Source organism: Leucoraja erinacea, chromosome 1, assembly GCF_028641065.1.
Source record: "Leucoraja erinacea ecotype New England chromosome 1, Leri_hhj_1, whole genome shotgun sequence".
Taxonomy (NCBI): Eukaryota; Metazoa; Chordata; class Chondrichthyes; order Rajiformes; family Rajidae; genus Leucoraja; species Leucoraja erinaceus.
Window position 1 is genome coordinate 89,654,527 of NC_073377.1, and position 17,717 is coordinate 89,672,243.

General features: G+C 42.5%; 1 protein-coding gene across 1 annotated transcript in view; it reads left to right on the top strand.

The window, feature by feature from the left end:
- The window catches only part of LOC129699075 (transmembrane anterior posterior transformation protein 1 homolog), an 84,195-nt gene extending 77,000 nt beyond the window's left edge, over positions 1 to 7,195 (top strand). The window contains exon 14 of the mRNA XM_055638709.1: positions 3,900 to 7,195. Coding sequence (XP_055494684.1) covers positions 3,900 to 4,126 — 227 coding nt within the window. The 3' untranslated portion in view covers positions 4,127 to 7,195. The remainder of the gene's footprint in view (positions 1 to 3,899) is intronic.
- Positions 7,196 to 17,717: the final 10,522 nt, after the last annotated feature.

The window sequence follows — 17,717 nt, forward strand, 5'->3', positions numbered from 1 at the left end:
AAATTATAAGATAGTTATTGAATACAAACGATCACTTCAATGGTTTAGTTATTTGGAAGCCATCAACTGAAACAAAGTAAATGATAAAATAATTGTAAGACCACAAAACATAAGAGCAGAATTAGGCCATTCAGCCCATCGAGTGTTCTACCTTTCAAGCTTAGTTGATCTATTTTTCCCTATCAACCCCATTCTCCCGCCTTCTACCCATAACCATTACTAGTTACCCTTACTGGTCAAGAACCTGTCAATCTCTGCTTTAAAAATACCCAATGACTTGGCATTGAATTCCACAGATCCATCACCCACTGGTGTAAGAAAGTCTTCCTCATCTCCATTCTAAAAGTATGTGCTTTTATTCTGATGCTGTGCCCTCGGTTCCTAAACTCTACCACTGCAAGAAACATCCTTTCCAAATCCACTCTATCTAGGCCTTTCATTGTTTGGTAGGTTTCAATGAGACCCCCCCTCCCCTCCCTCATCCTTCTAAACTCCAGTGAATGCAGGCCAAGAGCCATCAAATGTCTACATATATCAACCCAATTATCTTTAGGATCATTCTTATAAATCTCCTCTGGACCCTCTTCAACACACCCTTCCTCAGATATTCGGCCTAAACTGCTCACAATATTCCAAATGTGATTTGGAAGCCCCTGCATTACATCCATACTTTTATTAAAATTAGGAACATTGTTTTCTGCTCAGAATAACTTCAATAAGAAAACTAATATTCAGAGAACATACTTCAGCTTGGATTGCCCTGTGTGGTTTTCTGTCAACAACATAATTCTGTTAGCATCTAAGTTAATTTCTTTGCTGTTGTTTAATGATGTCTCCCATAAAGTCTATGAATGTTTACATTCAACGTGTAAATGCATTTCATTGGTAGTTATCCATCATATTTATATGACATTCAATTATTACATTATCCATTTGGACTTAATTTGATCAGTTGCACCCTTATCTGATGATACAAACTAAATAGGTTTATAAATTAATAATCACTCCAATATAAATAGTCCTCAATTCTCCTATAAATTTGTATTTCTTACCCGGAACCAGCAAATATCACAAAGCAAATCAATTAAATTGCTTTAAATGTTTTCTATATCAGCCCTTCAAGCTGCCGTGTATGTTTCCATGTCTATTTATGCATAAAAATCATATAGCACAATCACATAATTAAATCATGTAAAATGATGTAATAAGAAGTCTGTTATTCAAAACATGAAGTAATAAGAAGTCTGGAGTTATTCAAAACATTCCAGTTTGTGAATAAAATTGTTTTTATAAACCAGTTCCTTAACTGTCAAGTTAACAATTTTATAGTAAATAGTTCACAGGCTGTGGTACATGTAAGTCAGGATATATAGAAGAGATTGTTGCAGGGTATATGGGAATCGCTTAATGGCAGATTCTTAGGTAACACAACGCACGCCAGAGGTGAAGATGCTTGATTTGTGTATGTACACGCGCTTTCTCTATTTCTGCACCGAAGTTCAGATCATGTTAATGGAATCACAAATATAATCGCAGGACACTTCAGAATAATAAACTGCTCTGAGCATAAAGAACAGATCTACTACTAACCCCCTAGCCCTCTTCATGTTGGTGTGGAGCATATATTGTAACAATTTGAGCTACTTGTGTAATTACAAACATGAAATTCAAAACAACGCTACAGACAAATGTTTAATTATGCTGTTACTAATTAAACTGCATGTTTACAGAATAACAGAAGTAACGTAATTGGCATTTAGGGTGTTTAAAAATCACATGTGTTCTGGAAGGGAATTGGTAATTTGGAAGGGGAACCGCACTATTACATGGGCTAAATTGGTTATAACTAGATTTCAATTCGGGAACTAGAGAACCATTCTAAAGTTATTTGGGATATTAAGGTGGGGGAACACTCTCTCTACAGTAATGCATTTCGTTGTCTCTGTACTGTACACTGACAATGATAATTAAAATTGAATCTGAATCTGAATCTGAATCAGACACCATTGTCTCTCCAGAACTAAGTCTGTCCATTTCACCACAGATGACCTTTGCAACTGATTTGATAGGAATGCAGTAACAAAATAAGCTAATCTATATACTTTTAAAACTTTGTGCGTGGGTTTATGTCATTTTGCCTTTGACATTTTGCCTTTGATTCGTTACTCCGCGAAAACCATACACAAAAACGCAGAGAATTTTACCATTTCGCTAGCGATTTTACTATTACATTCGCAAATCCAGTCCTCGTTAAATTTAGTAATTTTTCTGTATACATTTTTAATAGAATTCTTCACCCCCACCCCCACCCCCCCCACCTCAGTCATTTTTTCGCTTCCCACTGGCCACCTTCTCATTGCGTGCCCCGCGCGACGATAACGGCTGCTGCCGCCCGGCTCTCCTCCACTCCCCCCCCCCCCCCCCCCCCCCCCCCCCCCCCCCACCCCCCCCCCCCGGCTCTGTCACTGATCAGCTGGTCTCCCCCACTGCTTTTCGCCGTCCTCGCTGGCGGCCCGCAGGCTCACTCGGGATCACGCCCGCCCACCCAATCCACCCTCCCCCCACTCCCCATACTCGGGGTATGAAGCGCCGAAGATGCGAGGCCATGGAGCTGAGGCTCACTCTGAGGCCGACGGCTGCTGGGCGGCCCTACCCCTCTCCTTCCTCCCTTAATATAATATCAATGGGGGTGATTTGTGTGTATATATGTGTGTGTGTGTGGGTGTGTGTAGGATAGTGTTAGTGTGTGTGTGTGTGTGTGTGTGTGGTGGTTAGTGTGTGTGTGTGGTGGTTAGTGTGTGTGAGAGGTTGGTTAGTGTGTGTGACGCCTCTGGCCGCCCCCTCCCCTCGCAACCGTGCGTTGCGGGAACAGACCCAACGGGTCTGCACTTGGTCTAGTTACTATTAAAAAATATCTTTATTATTGGAAAAACCTGCAGGAAAATAACTTTTTTATCGCGAGTCTGAAATACTCTAGCCCCTAGTTCCCTTACCCGATTCACACAATTGATTTTTTCATACTATTTTCTATAGACTCACTTGAAGACGTGAACTGATCCTCCATAGGTGCAGTTTCTTTCAGTCCAGTTCAGTTCTCATTACTACCAAAAATTCTCTGTATAACACATCAATCCATCCTTGTCCTTGGTATAAGTGGGTCGCACCCTCTGTTTTCTCAAACTTCAAACTCATACCAGTCACTTTATGGCAACCAAGGTTAATCTGCAATTCCCGCTACTGTTTCTCTTGGTCTCTCATATGAGAAAGATTCATCGGGATCGCAACAAGCAATAAAGACTAATGATATATGTTTTCATTTCACCATTTTATACTTGAAAAATGGCTATGAAACTAGTTTCAATGTGAGTGTCCTGATTTTGACAGTTTTATAAGTAAAACCTGTAGTGCAGGTGCTGCCGCCAGTTCACAGAGAGGCTGGAGTTATGTGAAGGATGGTTATCTGCAACCAATTGCTGTTCTATCCGTTTTTTTTCACATATTATCCACAAAAAGAAAAACATATACGTGACACAAATCTATCCATCAAGCACAATAATTTAATTGATTTTGATTGTTTTCAGTTAGTTTGCTGGAGTTTTAATGGCAACTACATATTAGTATTGATTGTAATTATTGCTGTTTGATCACAATGACATGTACAGAACTCTAAAATAATATTAACGTACGATTTTCAATTTAGAGCAGCAAAATAGTGCATGAATTACTGATAATAGTACTGATATTTTTCTACCAGTTTTGTATCATAATTTAATATTTTGTGCAGAAAATCCAGGATGTTTCCAAGCATTTTACTGTGGAGGCGTATTTCTAATCAAAAAGAAAAGATTAAACTTGTAATGGTATATATTGATGTTTTCAATATAATTTCACTTTGACAGGTGTTCCAGCAGAAGAAATGCAATCAGAATCCATCATTAACCAGCCTGCATCTCTGTCAGAAAGTGTATCGACTCTGGTCTCAAGCAATAGTTCTGAGCAATTTATGACAACCCCTAATATTGAGGACAAAGGAATCGCACAGGATAAATCTGAAAGCAAGCCATGTTCTTCAAAAGAACTACTTGAAATAGACAGGTTCACAATTTGTGGAAATCGGATTGATTGATTGATTGATTATTGCAACGACCTTTCGAGTGCAGCTTCAGATATAAGCCATTGCATGGCAAATGGAACGCTGTGGAGCTTGACAGTATATAAAGGTTCAAGAGCTGCCAAAGGAGGCACTGATCAGGAATATTTATTAAAATCTTTATAATTTATTGATGATTCAATCCTAAAAAATATTTTACCTGTTTATTTTCCGTCTCTGGAAATATTTGGTTTGAAATACGCCATTTTGGTTTGTGTAGCAATTTCCTGTGGCAGAGGAAGAAAATCGTTTGGTTGGTTTCTATGGAGACCTAGTAGATTAATGCTTTCAAAGACAGCTTTCTCCACAGCTGTTTGGATTTTGTGCAATATTTCTTGCCACTCATGATGCAATTACACCTTCATACAATAATGTGAACATACAGCCGGATAACTTGCGTTTTGGCTTTTTTAAATGTTTTCAACACACTTCTCTTGTATTTGCAGATTTTCATTGTGGATATGTGCCTCTTGCAGTGACTTTTTAAAGAAATGTAATCCTATTCTGTCAGAAAAGAAATGTTGAACCCAAACTTCAAGTTGAGGTTTAAAATTATTTCTGGGGAATTTTCAATTATAAGGTGAACGTTCAAGTGATGTCGATAAAGGAAATGTTTATGTGTTGATCCCTTAAAAGGAATAACCTGCACATGGCAAGTTAGAACTTTTCTAACACAAAACTCTGAAATATCCAGAGTTACTGGCCACCTCAGAGAAAGAAACAATCCTTCCTTAAAGTTCTGGGATATTGAAATGTCTTACCTTTCACATACAGGAAATGATGCCAGCCGCTTTCAGCATCTTCTACTTTTATTTCAGATTTCCATCATTCTTCACTTTTTTTTTGCAGTTTCCTAAGAATAGAGTTTGTAGTGCAATAGAAAAAAATTGAAGTTATACAAAAGAGTGAATCATCAGACTATATATTGGTAAGGAATGAAACACACAAGTTGAAATTCTGAAGAAGCAGAACATTTTCAATTAGTAAGAGGCTAAAGTGGATAATTTCCCCATAACTATGTGCTCAAAGGAAAGATGTGCAAGACCCACAAGTAACTAATTTTACAGCTTTTTATTTAATGAACTGCATTAATCTTTTAGAGTTCTCGTATGTGCAATGCTTCTAGCATTTCGTTCTAAATACAATACTGTTTGCACTAAATGCAATAATATTTTTGTTTAAGGTTTTATGAAAAATATCGTTATTCAAACTTCTAACTTCAAACACCTAAAAAAAAATTGTTTTGCAAGAAATATTTCACATTAGCTGAAAGTTTAAATGGTCTAACTGAAGTAGCATGAGGCAGACGTGAAAACATTAACTTACAGGTATTGTGTCATTAATTTAAGGGTGCTATCAAGGTTATAAACATGCACATTTCTAAAAAAATGACAATAACTATCTCCCTACTCTGCAAAATGACATGACTGAAATTTATAAAGGCACGAAATACAAAATCTTCTGTATCTTTTTATAATTAGTACAACATGTAAAAGAACTATGCTGAATAAATGCCCTTTTTTTGTAACTCAAAATACTTGTTTTCTTATGTGACATGGATCAAGGCCATCATAATAAACAAAAATGTTTGTCAATGAACATGCAGGCTTTATCCCAAATTACTCAACATGTTTAGAGAATGCAATATGATTGACTTGTTTTTAAGAGGGTCTGATCCGGTCAAGATGCAAGGTGAAACGTTTTGCTGTTTAAATGATGATATTATTTGGGCGGTCACGGTGGCGCAGCGGTATAGTTGCTGCCTTACAGCGAATGCAACGCCAGACAATCGCAACTACGGGGGCTGTCTGTACGGAGTTTTACGTTCTCTCCGAGATCTTCAATTTCCTCCCACACTCCAAAGACATACATGTTTGTAGGTTAATTGACTTGGTAAATGTAAAAATTGGCCCTAATGGGTGTGGGATAATGTTAATGTGCAGGGATCACTGGTCGGTGAGCGGAAGGGCCTTATTCCATGCTGTATCTCTAAACTAAAATGATTTAATTCACCAGACCAAGCAGTATTGTGCCTTGAAAGAAAGATTTTCGCACAGTGAGTGGTGAGTCTGTGGAATTCGCTGCCTCAGAGGGCAGGTTCTCTGGATGCTTTCAGGAGAGAGCTAGATCTGGATGCTTTCAAGACAGGGCTCTTAAAAATAGCGGAGTCAGGGGATATGGGGAGAAGGCAGGAACGGGGTACTGATTGGGGATGATCACATTGAATGGCGGTGGCGATTTAACTTACGATTTTGGATATCGACTCCTCCTTAAATTTGATCAATTTCCCCAGAATTTTAATAAAGTTGTTTCCAAAACGGACAGTTTAAAAAAAATCAAACCGGCCAAAGATCAAGAGGGAGTAATGGCCGCCAGTGCCCCGTGCAACGATAACGGCTGCTGCCGCCCGGCTCTCCTCCACTTCCCCCCCGACCCGGCTCTGTCACGCTGGGTTTTTTTTAATCTGACCGCTGCCCAACTGCTGACGTTACAATAAAAGTGACATTTTTACATCTTCTGGTAGAAAATGTCCTTATGATTTCAAAAATTGGACCCCGGCTCCGGCTGCTCACCGCCCTCTGAACTTGGTGCCTCTTCCACCGGCCTGGACTGCGACTCTCTCCCGGCACTGCGTTGCCGTTAAGGACCAGGGTTTTCTCCCTGCAGCAACTTCGGGGTGACAATCGCCCGCTCCTCGCAGGGGTTGAAAAGAAGATAGCGATAGCGCTCCAGCGCTGTGCCGCCACCGAAGCCGAGTTGCTGGGCGATCCCCGCCAGGAAACGGCGCTCCACGCCCGTTGGTAGGCCACGAGGACGGGGCAGCCCGGAGAAAAAGCTGCCTCACCGACCAGGTAGGGACCTAGAAATATAGTAACCCCCTTTCCCCCACATTAAAATGCCGGCAAAGAGAAACGTAAACCCTGACGAGGTGGAGGAGATCAAGAAATCTCTTGACTTCTTGTCAGCGGAGATCACAAAAGTCGCATCCCAACAAATGGAAATCATGGATCTGATGGGAGAAATCCAAACACTAAAAATACAAAACATGGAAAAGGATAAAAAGATCACTTTTCTGGAGAATCAAGTGGCCGACCTCGAGCAATACTCCCGGATGAATGATCTGATCATCAGCGGTCTAAAGACCAAACACCGGAGTTATGCCAGGGCGGCCGCGGCCTCTTAGGACACTGCTGCCGGGAGGCACGGGGCCGATGCCTCGGAGAACGACCGTGAGTCACTGGAGCAATAGGTGCTTTGCTTTTTGGACAGCAAGGGCATTTCTGTTGACAGCAGAGACATTAAAGCCTGTCATACCCTGCCCAGTAAAAACAAAACGGCCGCACTGCCAATAATAATCCGGTTAAGAAAGAAAAAATATGACCTCCTCAGACAAGGAAGGAAACTAAAAGGGACCAACGTTTACATCAACGAACACCTTATCAAGAAGAACGCGGACATCACGAGGAGAGCACGCATTCTAAGAAAACAAAACAAGATTCAGGCAACATGGGTTTCAAATTGCAAAATACTCATCAAACTGAATGGACTAACACCAGAGGCAGCGAAAGTGCTCATCATCAGGGGCATCGCCGAGCTGGATAAGTTTGAGGTATAAAAAAAAACACACACAAGATAACTGAATACACACTGAATTGAATACACCAAGAACACCCATGACAAACTCGGACAGAAACCACCCATCTACTGAATATGAAAGACTGGACTTGGGTTGTTTTAAATACACTGAACATAAATCACAAGACATTGAAAATGACATTGACCCTGAAAATAATTTCTACAATAACACACAGCTATTGTGAGTACTACACAGAAGAACAATTCAAAAGGAATGGAATAATGGATGGTTCTATATCAGTGATACATTTTAATAGCAGGAGCCTAAATTCAAATGTCTCAAAGATCAAACACTAAGGCAAATGGACAGAACTTTCACAGTAATGGCAATATCTGAGACTTGGCTTAATGAGGAGCAAACTAACATGGTTGGGATATTGTACACAATTTTTTAAAAGAAAAGAGCAGCAGAAGCTGAAGAAAAATATAAGACATATAAAAACAAACTAACAAAAATCATGAGATGCAGCAAAATCGATTACTATACCTGTAGTAAGTTACTGGAGAACAACAAAAACAATATTAAAAATACATGGAATGTATTAAATGCCATAATTAAAAAAGGAAATGGAAAGGCACAATACCCAAACCATTTCCTGTCTAAAAACAACACAATGATCACTGATATGGCCTCAGCTGCAAATGAATTCAACAAATTCTTTGTTGGTGCTGGTCCTGATTTGGCCGGAAAAATTGCAAAGACTGGTGGCAGCGATGGTGTAGAAAGTAAAGAGATATATGTAAAGGGTACAATTTTTATAAGAGGGACTGAAGAACAAGAAATTATTGACACTATAAAAAAACTCAAGAGTAAGAAATCCACAGACTGTCATGATATTGACATGTTTACAGTTAAAAACATTATAGAATGCATAGCAAGACCTCTGACTCACATTTGTAATCAGTCCCTTCAAAGCAGTGTATTTCCCAACAAAATGAAAACAGCCAAAGTCATACCAATATATAAAACTGGAAACAAACATGTACTTTCAAATTACAGACCTATTTCATTGCTTCCACTGTTCTCCAAAATACTAGAAAAAATATTTTACACAAGACTGGACGAATTTATCACCAAACATAACATACTGTACGAACAACAATATGGTTTTAGAGCTAACAGAACAACTTCATTTGCAATTATTGAATTTATAGAAAAAATTACTAAGGCAATAGAAAATAAAGAGTATGCAGTAGGGATTTTTTTGGACTTAAAAAAAGCATTTGACACCGTAGACCACGAGTTATTAATAAAGAAACTACAAAGATATGGCATTAGAGGCATCGCACTATCATGGCTATCCAGCTACCTACAGAACCGGAAACAATATGTTGAAATACAAAACCATAAATCACAATTACTGCAAGTTACGTGTGGGGTGCCCCAGGATTCAGTGTTAGGGCCATTATTATTCATTTTGTATATCAATAATATATGTGAAGTGTCAAAAACTTTTGAAACTATTTTCTTCGCTGATGATACTAACTTACTCTGCTGTGGAGTCAACTTGGAACAGCTTCTGGATAGTATGGAAAAGGAATTGAGCAGGATGAAGATCTGGTTTGACGAAAATAAACTCACATTGAATTTAAGTAAAACAAAATTCATAATATTTGAAAATCGATCAACCAACACAGAGAAAAGCTCAAGATAAATGGCACAGAAATAGAAAGAGTATCTGAAATAAAATGTTTTGGAGTATTAATTGACAACAAATTAACTTGGAAACCTCACATCAATTATATTAAAGCCAAAATATCCAAATCAATTGCAATACTGAATAAAGCCAGAGACCTACTAAATCAAGCCTCCCTGTATATGTTGTACTGCTCCTTCATACAGGTGCACAACCTTTTATCCGAAAGCCTTGGGACCGGACACTTTTCGTAATTCAGAATTTTTCGGCTTTCGGAATGGAAGGTTTTTAGCGTAGATTTTAACGGCTGACGCAGTGGTAGAGTGCTCGGCTCGTATCCGCAAGGTCGCGAGTTTGCACCTCGATCCCGGCAGTTACTCAATCGCGAGTTTGAGTCTTCAATGTAGTTTTTTCTTGCAGAATAGGAGAGAATAGGGAGGGTTAGGCTGGGATCATTCTCTGCGAGATAATCTTAGTGCGGGAGACAAGTGTAGGAGAGGTGTACTGACTGTGTGGGCAGAACTTTGGAAGTGATTGCCCACCAATCTCAAAAGCCGCTGTGTCTCCCTGTCCATCCAACTCCAGAGGAAGCCGCTCCCCGATGGGCCGCTACGGCGACAAGTGGCAGTTCGCCCACAGCCCGAGCTGCGCCCCCTCATCCGCAACCCGAGTTGGAGCGGGGCTGGGCTAGAGTTGCTGCTGGCTGTGAGTCTCTGGGATCTCCGTGCTTGCAGTGGGCCTGGGGGTCGGTGTCCCGATGAGGGGGCGCAGCTCGGGCTGTGGGCGGACTGCCGCTTGTCGCCGGAGCGGCCCATCGGGGAGCAGCTTCTGGTGGTCCTGACGTCTCTCAGCTCCTGTCCAGGGGGGTGGCCGGAGACGTCAGGACCAACAGGAACCCGCTCACCGATGCGCCGCTACAGCGACAAGTGGCAGTTCGCCCACAGCCCGAGCTGCGCCCCCTCATCCGCAACCCGGGTTCCTCTGGAGTTGGAGCGGGGCTGGGCTAGAGTTGCTGCTGACTGTGAGTCTCTGGGATCTCCGTGCTTGCAGTCGGTGTCCCGTTGGTCCTGACGTCTCCGGTCACCCCCGTGGAATGGAGCTGAGACTGGGAACTTTACCGCCCTTGCCCCCTCCCTCTGCAACTGCAAACAACCCCACAGTTCCCAGTCTCAGCTCCTGTACAGGGGGTGGCCGGAGACGTCACAGCCCGAGCTGCGCCCCCTCATCCGCAACCTCAAGACCAAGATGCACCTTGCACACCATCAGCTTCGGTCCCTACGGGGAGCGTGTTCCTCTGGAATTGGAACGTGGCTGGGCTGCTGCTGGCTGTGGGTCTCTGGGATCTCCGTGCTTGCAGTGGGCCTGGGGGCCGGTGTCCCGTTGGTCCTGACGTCTCTGGTGACTGGCACTGGCTCCGACGTGAAGGCAGTGCAAAGCCCCCGCGCCGGTGCAATGGGCGGGGAGCTGGAGAGGGGAGGGAAGGGGTCACACATATGGCCGGGAATCAGAGGGGTGTAGGTGGGGTGAAACTGAAGGAAGCGACAATTTGCTGCTGCCTGCCCGCTGAGTTAAAAAGTACCCATGCAAGACTCACGATACACTGTGTATCGTGAGTCTACCGGGCAGGCAGCAGCAGATTGTAAATTATTAACCCTCCCGCGCAATATACCCTCACCTTCTCTTTTATGAATGGGGATTTAGTTCCCCTTTCTTCGAGGACCGACCGGAGGTTCCGCTGTCACCTCTGCGGGCCGCCCTCGGTGAACGTCTTCAAGGACCGAAAAAATGTCGCTATTCGGAGCTTTTCGTTATTTGGATCGTCGGATAAAAGGTTGTGCACCTGTACTCCCATACATGATCTACTGTGTGGCGGTATGGGGGAACACATACAAAACAAATACACATCCAATTTTCATCCTCCAAAAAAGAGCAATACGAATTATACATAAAACCACCTACAGACAATCAACAAAACCATTATTTATCAGACTAAAAACATTAAAATGTCAAGATCTGACAGATTATAAAACTATCCAAATTATGTTCAAACCAGCTAATCAGCAATTGCCTTGTAATATCCAGGGGTTGTTCCAACGGAGAGAAAGCAAACATAACCTGAGAGGAACCTATATATTCGAAAAAACCGGCAATAAGAACTAATGCAAAACTCCATTGTGTTACAGCAAAGGGTGTTAGTCTTTGGAATAACTGCCATGATGAGCTGAAAAAATGTAAGACTCTATTAAAACTAAAAACACTCTTCAGAAACAAACGATTGAATGGTTATGAGCTGGACCAGTGATTTTCTTTTCTGTTTGATTATTTCTTATTTGTGAACTGTTCAACAGATTTTGGGTCCATTTGTTCCCGTTATTCTGTTTATCCATGAAAATGTATAGAAAATAAGAGGGGGTAGGACCAGAAAAGTTTTCGAACTTCTTCTTACCCCTTTTGAACATGAACGATATTATTATTTGTATTATTTGAGTTACTTATTTGTTTGTTCGAGTGGGGGCGCTGTCCTGTACGGCTGCCAGTCCTGCAGCTGTCCGTTTTTTTCACTTCTTTTTTATTATTTTTAGTACGTTAAAGTGGTTCTGGACCCCCCTGGTTCTGGACTCCCCCAACATCGGGAACATGTTTCTTGCCTCTAGCGTGTCCAAGCCCTTAACAATCTTATATGTTTCCTGAGTGCCTGAATGGAACTGTGGTTGTGTGATAGGGACATACCAGTAGCCAATCCATTTGCTGTGCAGAGAAAAATGTTGTGTCGAGATGCTCAGGATAAAAGTGTTATTAGCAGCTGCTTGGAAAGGAAATATAAACCATCACAAAATTCTGCAGCTGATTCACCGTGATGTGACCAGAGTTGTACAGCTGATTACATTCCTTCATTATTGTTTACTAGTTTAACTGAAGCAGTGCTGCGATAAAATTAGCCCCAGTTGTCTTGTAATTTTGTATAACTGAAAGTGTTCCATTGGAACAAGATGGGCTTATGTGTAATATTAAGACGCTTAGAAAATCAATCATTCTTAACAATACATTATTCTTGCTTGTGTGTTGTAAACTTGATTTCATTCATTTTGAAAAGCAGACTTCCTATCAAACCCATAATTCCAAGTGTAGTTTTTTTTAAACAAAATGTCCAAAGCTCCTGTTACATCTGCATGTTTCTAAGCTGTTTCAAAAATAACCATGGCTGTTGAATAACCCAAACAGCTTAGATTAATCATCAAACGCGATTCAATATAGATGAAATATATGTTATTTTTAATTAAATATTGACTGGGAAATATACACTGTGAGTTACTGGATTTTGCATAATTTGCCAGCAGTTTCACATGATGGAGAAATCGTAAGTTTATTGATTGAGGATCTATTTCATGTCAGTGCATTGCCTCGTCGTTGGATACTGCATGAAGTCCAGTGGCAGTGCAAAGGCTTGCTACAGATTCCCAGCACTTATGCTGGGGAATCTACTCTTAGACCTGAAGTAGATCTGCATCAGATTCATTTGTAGATCTCATAAGCACATGGGTGGCGCCGTGCATGGCGGCCGCGCCAACAGCCAGTCTCGTCTTTTTCTTCTTTTGCTGTTTTGGTCTGTGTTTACTTGTCTGTTTTTAGTTTTTCTTTACTTTTTGTAATATGGGGGGAAACTTTTTTTATGCCTTTCCTCAACGGAGATGCGACTTTTTGATCGTATCTCTGTCTGCACTGCTGCTTTAACATCGTGGAGCTGGGATATCCTTTGTTAGTGATTGACTCCGGGAGCTTCGACCGCCCCGATCAACCCGACTGTGGAAGTTTCAATTGCCCCAACCGCGGGTGTAAAGGAGGTATAAGTTATTTGCCTTCCATCACAGTGTGGAATGTGAGGTCGCCGAAAAAACCACAAGATGGACGCGCTGCCTGCGCTGGTGAGGACTCGGAGGGAGTTCAGTGATCTTGGTGTTTTGCAGGGACATGGCTCCATGAGGACATCCGGAATCTAGTGCGAGTGTGGACGGCTTTCTGACTTCAGGCAGACAGGGACTGCAGAGAGAGTGACAGCGGTCAGTACAACTCTGGTCACATCACGGTGAAGGTGCGTGTGTGTGGCCCGGACATTGAACTGATGGCTGTGGGTCTCTGCTTATGCTGTGTGCCCTGGGGATTCTCACACACCGTTGTGGTGGCTGTTTAAGTCTATGTTTCATTTTATGTGGTTATGTATCTTGTGCTTTTTTGTATGACTGTTGGCAAATCAAATTCCTTGTATGTCAATAGTCAATCAATAATAGTCAATAGTCTATTTAATTGTCATTTGGACCCCTGGAGGTCCAAATGAAATGCCGTTTCTGCAGCCATACATTACACACAAATAGAGCCCAGACACAACATAATGTTTACATACTTGGCTAATAAATTCATTACAATTACAATTACAATAAATTAATTACAATTACATATGTGAGATCAGTTATATTTTAACACATTTGTATTTGCATTGATGTTTTAAATTATTTAAGTGCTCAACTTTTTTAAATGCTTCAATCATTTGAATTTTTTAAATAACATTTATTTTTTAACAGTTCCTGAAAGCTTCTGAATATCAAGCATTCAAAAGCCTTACGGGAAATTTGTCATAAGGTCACGAGGAATAGGTGTAGAATTAGGCCATTCAGCCCATCAAGTATGCTCTGCCATTCAATCATGTCTGATCTATCTTTTCCTCCTAACCCCATTCTCCCTGCCTTCTCCACATAACCTCTGACACCTGAACTAATCAAGAATCTATCTATCTCTGCCTTAAAAATATCCATTGTCATCTGTTAAAACCTTCCAGATGTCTTCCGTGGCTACTGTTAAAGGGGCTGTCCCACTGTGCGCCCTAATTGGCGAGTTTAGAAGAGTTTGCCCTCGACTCGTACTCGCAGTATGGTCGACACAAGGTCCTAAGAGATCTTTTGTAAATCTCCTTCATGCTCGAAAATAGTCCCCGTGTACTCGAGGCCTCAGCTAGGGAGCGGCTTATTTTTCAACATGCTGAAAAATGCCCGCGAATTAAAAAAGGTCGCCAAGAAAAAAATAGATATTTTTTTTACTCGAAGGCTTAATTGAAGTAGGTCATAGTAGGTCAGCATGTTATTTGTAGGTAATCGAGGGTAGTCAAAGGTAATCCAAGGTAGTTGAAGGTAGTCGTCGATAGTCTTCAACATAGTTGAAGGGAGGTCCAAGGAGATCGAAGGAGGTCGTCTTCACTCTCCACTATTCATTGTTCAATTTTCCCAAAGCTAGTCGAAGCGAGTCGAAGCTAGTCTTCAACATAGTCGGAGGAGGTCAACATGACATTTTTTCAAACCCTCCTAAACTTTTCTAAACTCGCCAATTAGGCGCCACAGTGGGACAGCTCCTTAACTCTAACTCATTCATGTGGCTCAGTCAAATGGTTATAGAACCTATCACTCTCAGGATTTGTGACTGTGTTGCTGGGCTGTCTGGGACAGAAGCTCGGCCTCCCAGATCCAGAGAATATAAAGGGGGAGTGAGTGGGAGATGAAAGTAACCGTTTGGGTAGTGAACCCACTTTGGAAAATCTGGGTCATTTTCAAAAGTAAAATATTATTCCCGCATTACAAAGAATGACGCAGACTATAAAATTGCCAAATAACTTTATCCTATTCCAACACAGCTGTCTAAGGTTCCCTAATTATCCTCTCCTGCCTCAGCCACAGTCGGATGACAGGTTGGTTTCAATGGGGTCATATAGAACAATGAATTACCAATCTATTATATTGCTTAATCCCACCACTGCTCTGCACAGGAGTAAAAGTACAGGTATGTTAAAGTTATTATAGTACTAGACTAAGTGGGACCCGTTGAGTCCCATGTTCACACGGGAGGGCTGGTCCCCCAACGCAATATTCCACTTCTCCATCAATTCCAATTTTGGTGGCCAGTGGGGGGGGGGGGGGGGGGGGGGGGGGGGGGGGGGGGGGGCTTTCTGGCACACTGGTATGGGTGTTGTGGGCCAAATGGATTCTTGCAGTGGCCGCTCAGTCACTCAAGCATGATGTGCTGGCAGCTCACTCGCGGCTGGTGGGCTGGCAGTTGATTCAAGGCTATTCCTTGAAATTTCATTTCAAGCAGGGTGCAAGGCCACCAAATTCAAGTGCAGTTTCATACCACTTCATGCAGGGTGCAAGGCCATCAAATTCAAATGCAGTTTCACACCATTTCATGCAGGGTGCAAGGCCATCAAATTCAAATGCAGTTTCATACCATTTCAAGCAGGGTGAAATCAACATAAAACCACCATAAAACCACACAAAACACTACAAAATACCACACTCACAGTTCAGTTGACATTCAGTGCGTTCAGTTGATTCACAGCTCAGACAGAGTCGTGACCTCACTTTTGCCTCCACCATCCAGGCACCCACCACTCTCTATGTAAAACACTTGCCCAGCAAACCTTCTATAACTTTTTCTCGCTGACCATAAAGCTATGCCCTCTAATCTTTGAAATTTCCACATTGGGAAAATGGTTCTCTCTGTCTATCCTGTCTATGTCTCTCATCATTTTATATACTTTTTATCAAGTCTCCCCTCAACTTCTGACGTTCCAGAGAAAACAATCCAAGTTTGTCCAACCTTTCCCTATAGCTCAGATAGTCCAATCCATGCACCAAACTGGTGAACATCTTCTGCACCGTCTCCAAAGCCTCTGCATCCTTCCAGTAATGAGGCAACTAGGAGAGCACATAATACTCGAAATGTGGCCTAACAAAAGTTTTACACAACTGTAACATTACTTCCCAACTTTAATACTTAGTGTTTAAGAGGGAACTGCAGATGCTGGAGAATCGAAGGTTACACAAAAAAGCTGGAGAAACTCAGCGGTTGCAGCAGCATCTATGGAGCAAAGGAAATAGGCAACATTTCGGGCCGAAACCCTTCTTCAGAAGAAGCGTCTGAAGAAGGGTTTTGGCCCGAAACGTTGCCTATTTCCTTCGCTCCATAGATGCTGCTGCACCCGCTGAGTTTCTCCAGCTTTTTTGTGTAACCTTTAATACTTAGTGTCCTGTCTGATAAAGAGGAGCATGACGTACACTTTTTTTAAGCACTATATCCGCTTGTGTTGTGCCATTCAGGGAGCTCCTGACATTTACTTTAAACTTTCTTCTTACATTTGACCTACAAAATACAACACCTCAATCTTGTTGTAGTTAAACTCCATCTCCCATTTCTCCACCCAAATTTACAACTGATCTATATGCTGCTGTGTCCTTTGAGAACATTCCTTGCTCTCCACAACTCCATCAATTTTCATGACATCTGCAAACCGACTAAGCAGATGACCTCCATTTTCATCCCACCCCCCTCTCTCTCCCCCTCCCCTCCCCCTACCCCTCCCCTCCCCTCTCCCCCTTCCTCCTCACTCTTCCCCCTCTCTCCCATACCCCTCTCCCCCCCTTCCTCCCCACTCTTCCCCCTCTCTCCCCCTCCCTCCACACTCTTCCCCCTCTCTCCCCTACCCCATCTCCCTCCTCTCAGCCCTCTCCCTCCTCCCCCTCCCTCCACCCCATCCCCTCCCCCTCCCTCCCCCCTCCACCCCACCCCCCCCCCACCCTCCCTCCCCCCTCTCCTCCCCTACCCCCCCCACCTCCTCCCCCCCTCCCCCTCTTCCCTTCCCTCCCACCCCTCTCTCTCCCCCCCCTCCCCTCCCTCTCCTCCCCTCCTCTCTCTCCTCCCGTCTCTCTCCTCCCATCTATCTCACCCCTCCTCCCCCCCCCTCCCGCTCACCCATCCTCTCCTCCCCCACCCTCCCACCCTCAGCCCCCCTCCCTCCCCTCCACACCCCCCCCCTATGGGGTCCCTCTGTATCTTGCCCTTCTGTCACTGCCCTTTCTCTCTGTCTCTCTCAATTCTCTCTCTGCTCTCACTCTCGATGCCAAAACGGGAACGTTTGTACATATTTCAGTAGAGATTTTCCTTGTGAGTTTAGAAATCCACTCCTCTGTACCTTTGGTACATTATTTTCCTGACTTTTTTATTTAAATTGTTGACCAATCTGACCTTTTTTTTAAATCTGACCGCTGCCCAGCTGCTGACTTTCTAATAACAGTGATTTTTTTACAACTTCTGGTAGAAATTTTCCTGATTATTTCAAAGATCCCTACTAAATTTGGTCAATTATTTCCCGAGATATTTACTACAATTTATCACCAAACTGACATTTAAAAAAAATATTAAGCTTGCCCAGCTGCTGACCTTACAATGCCTTTGTACCTGGCCCAAGTGTGTGT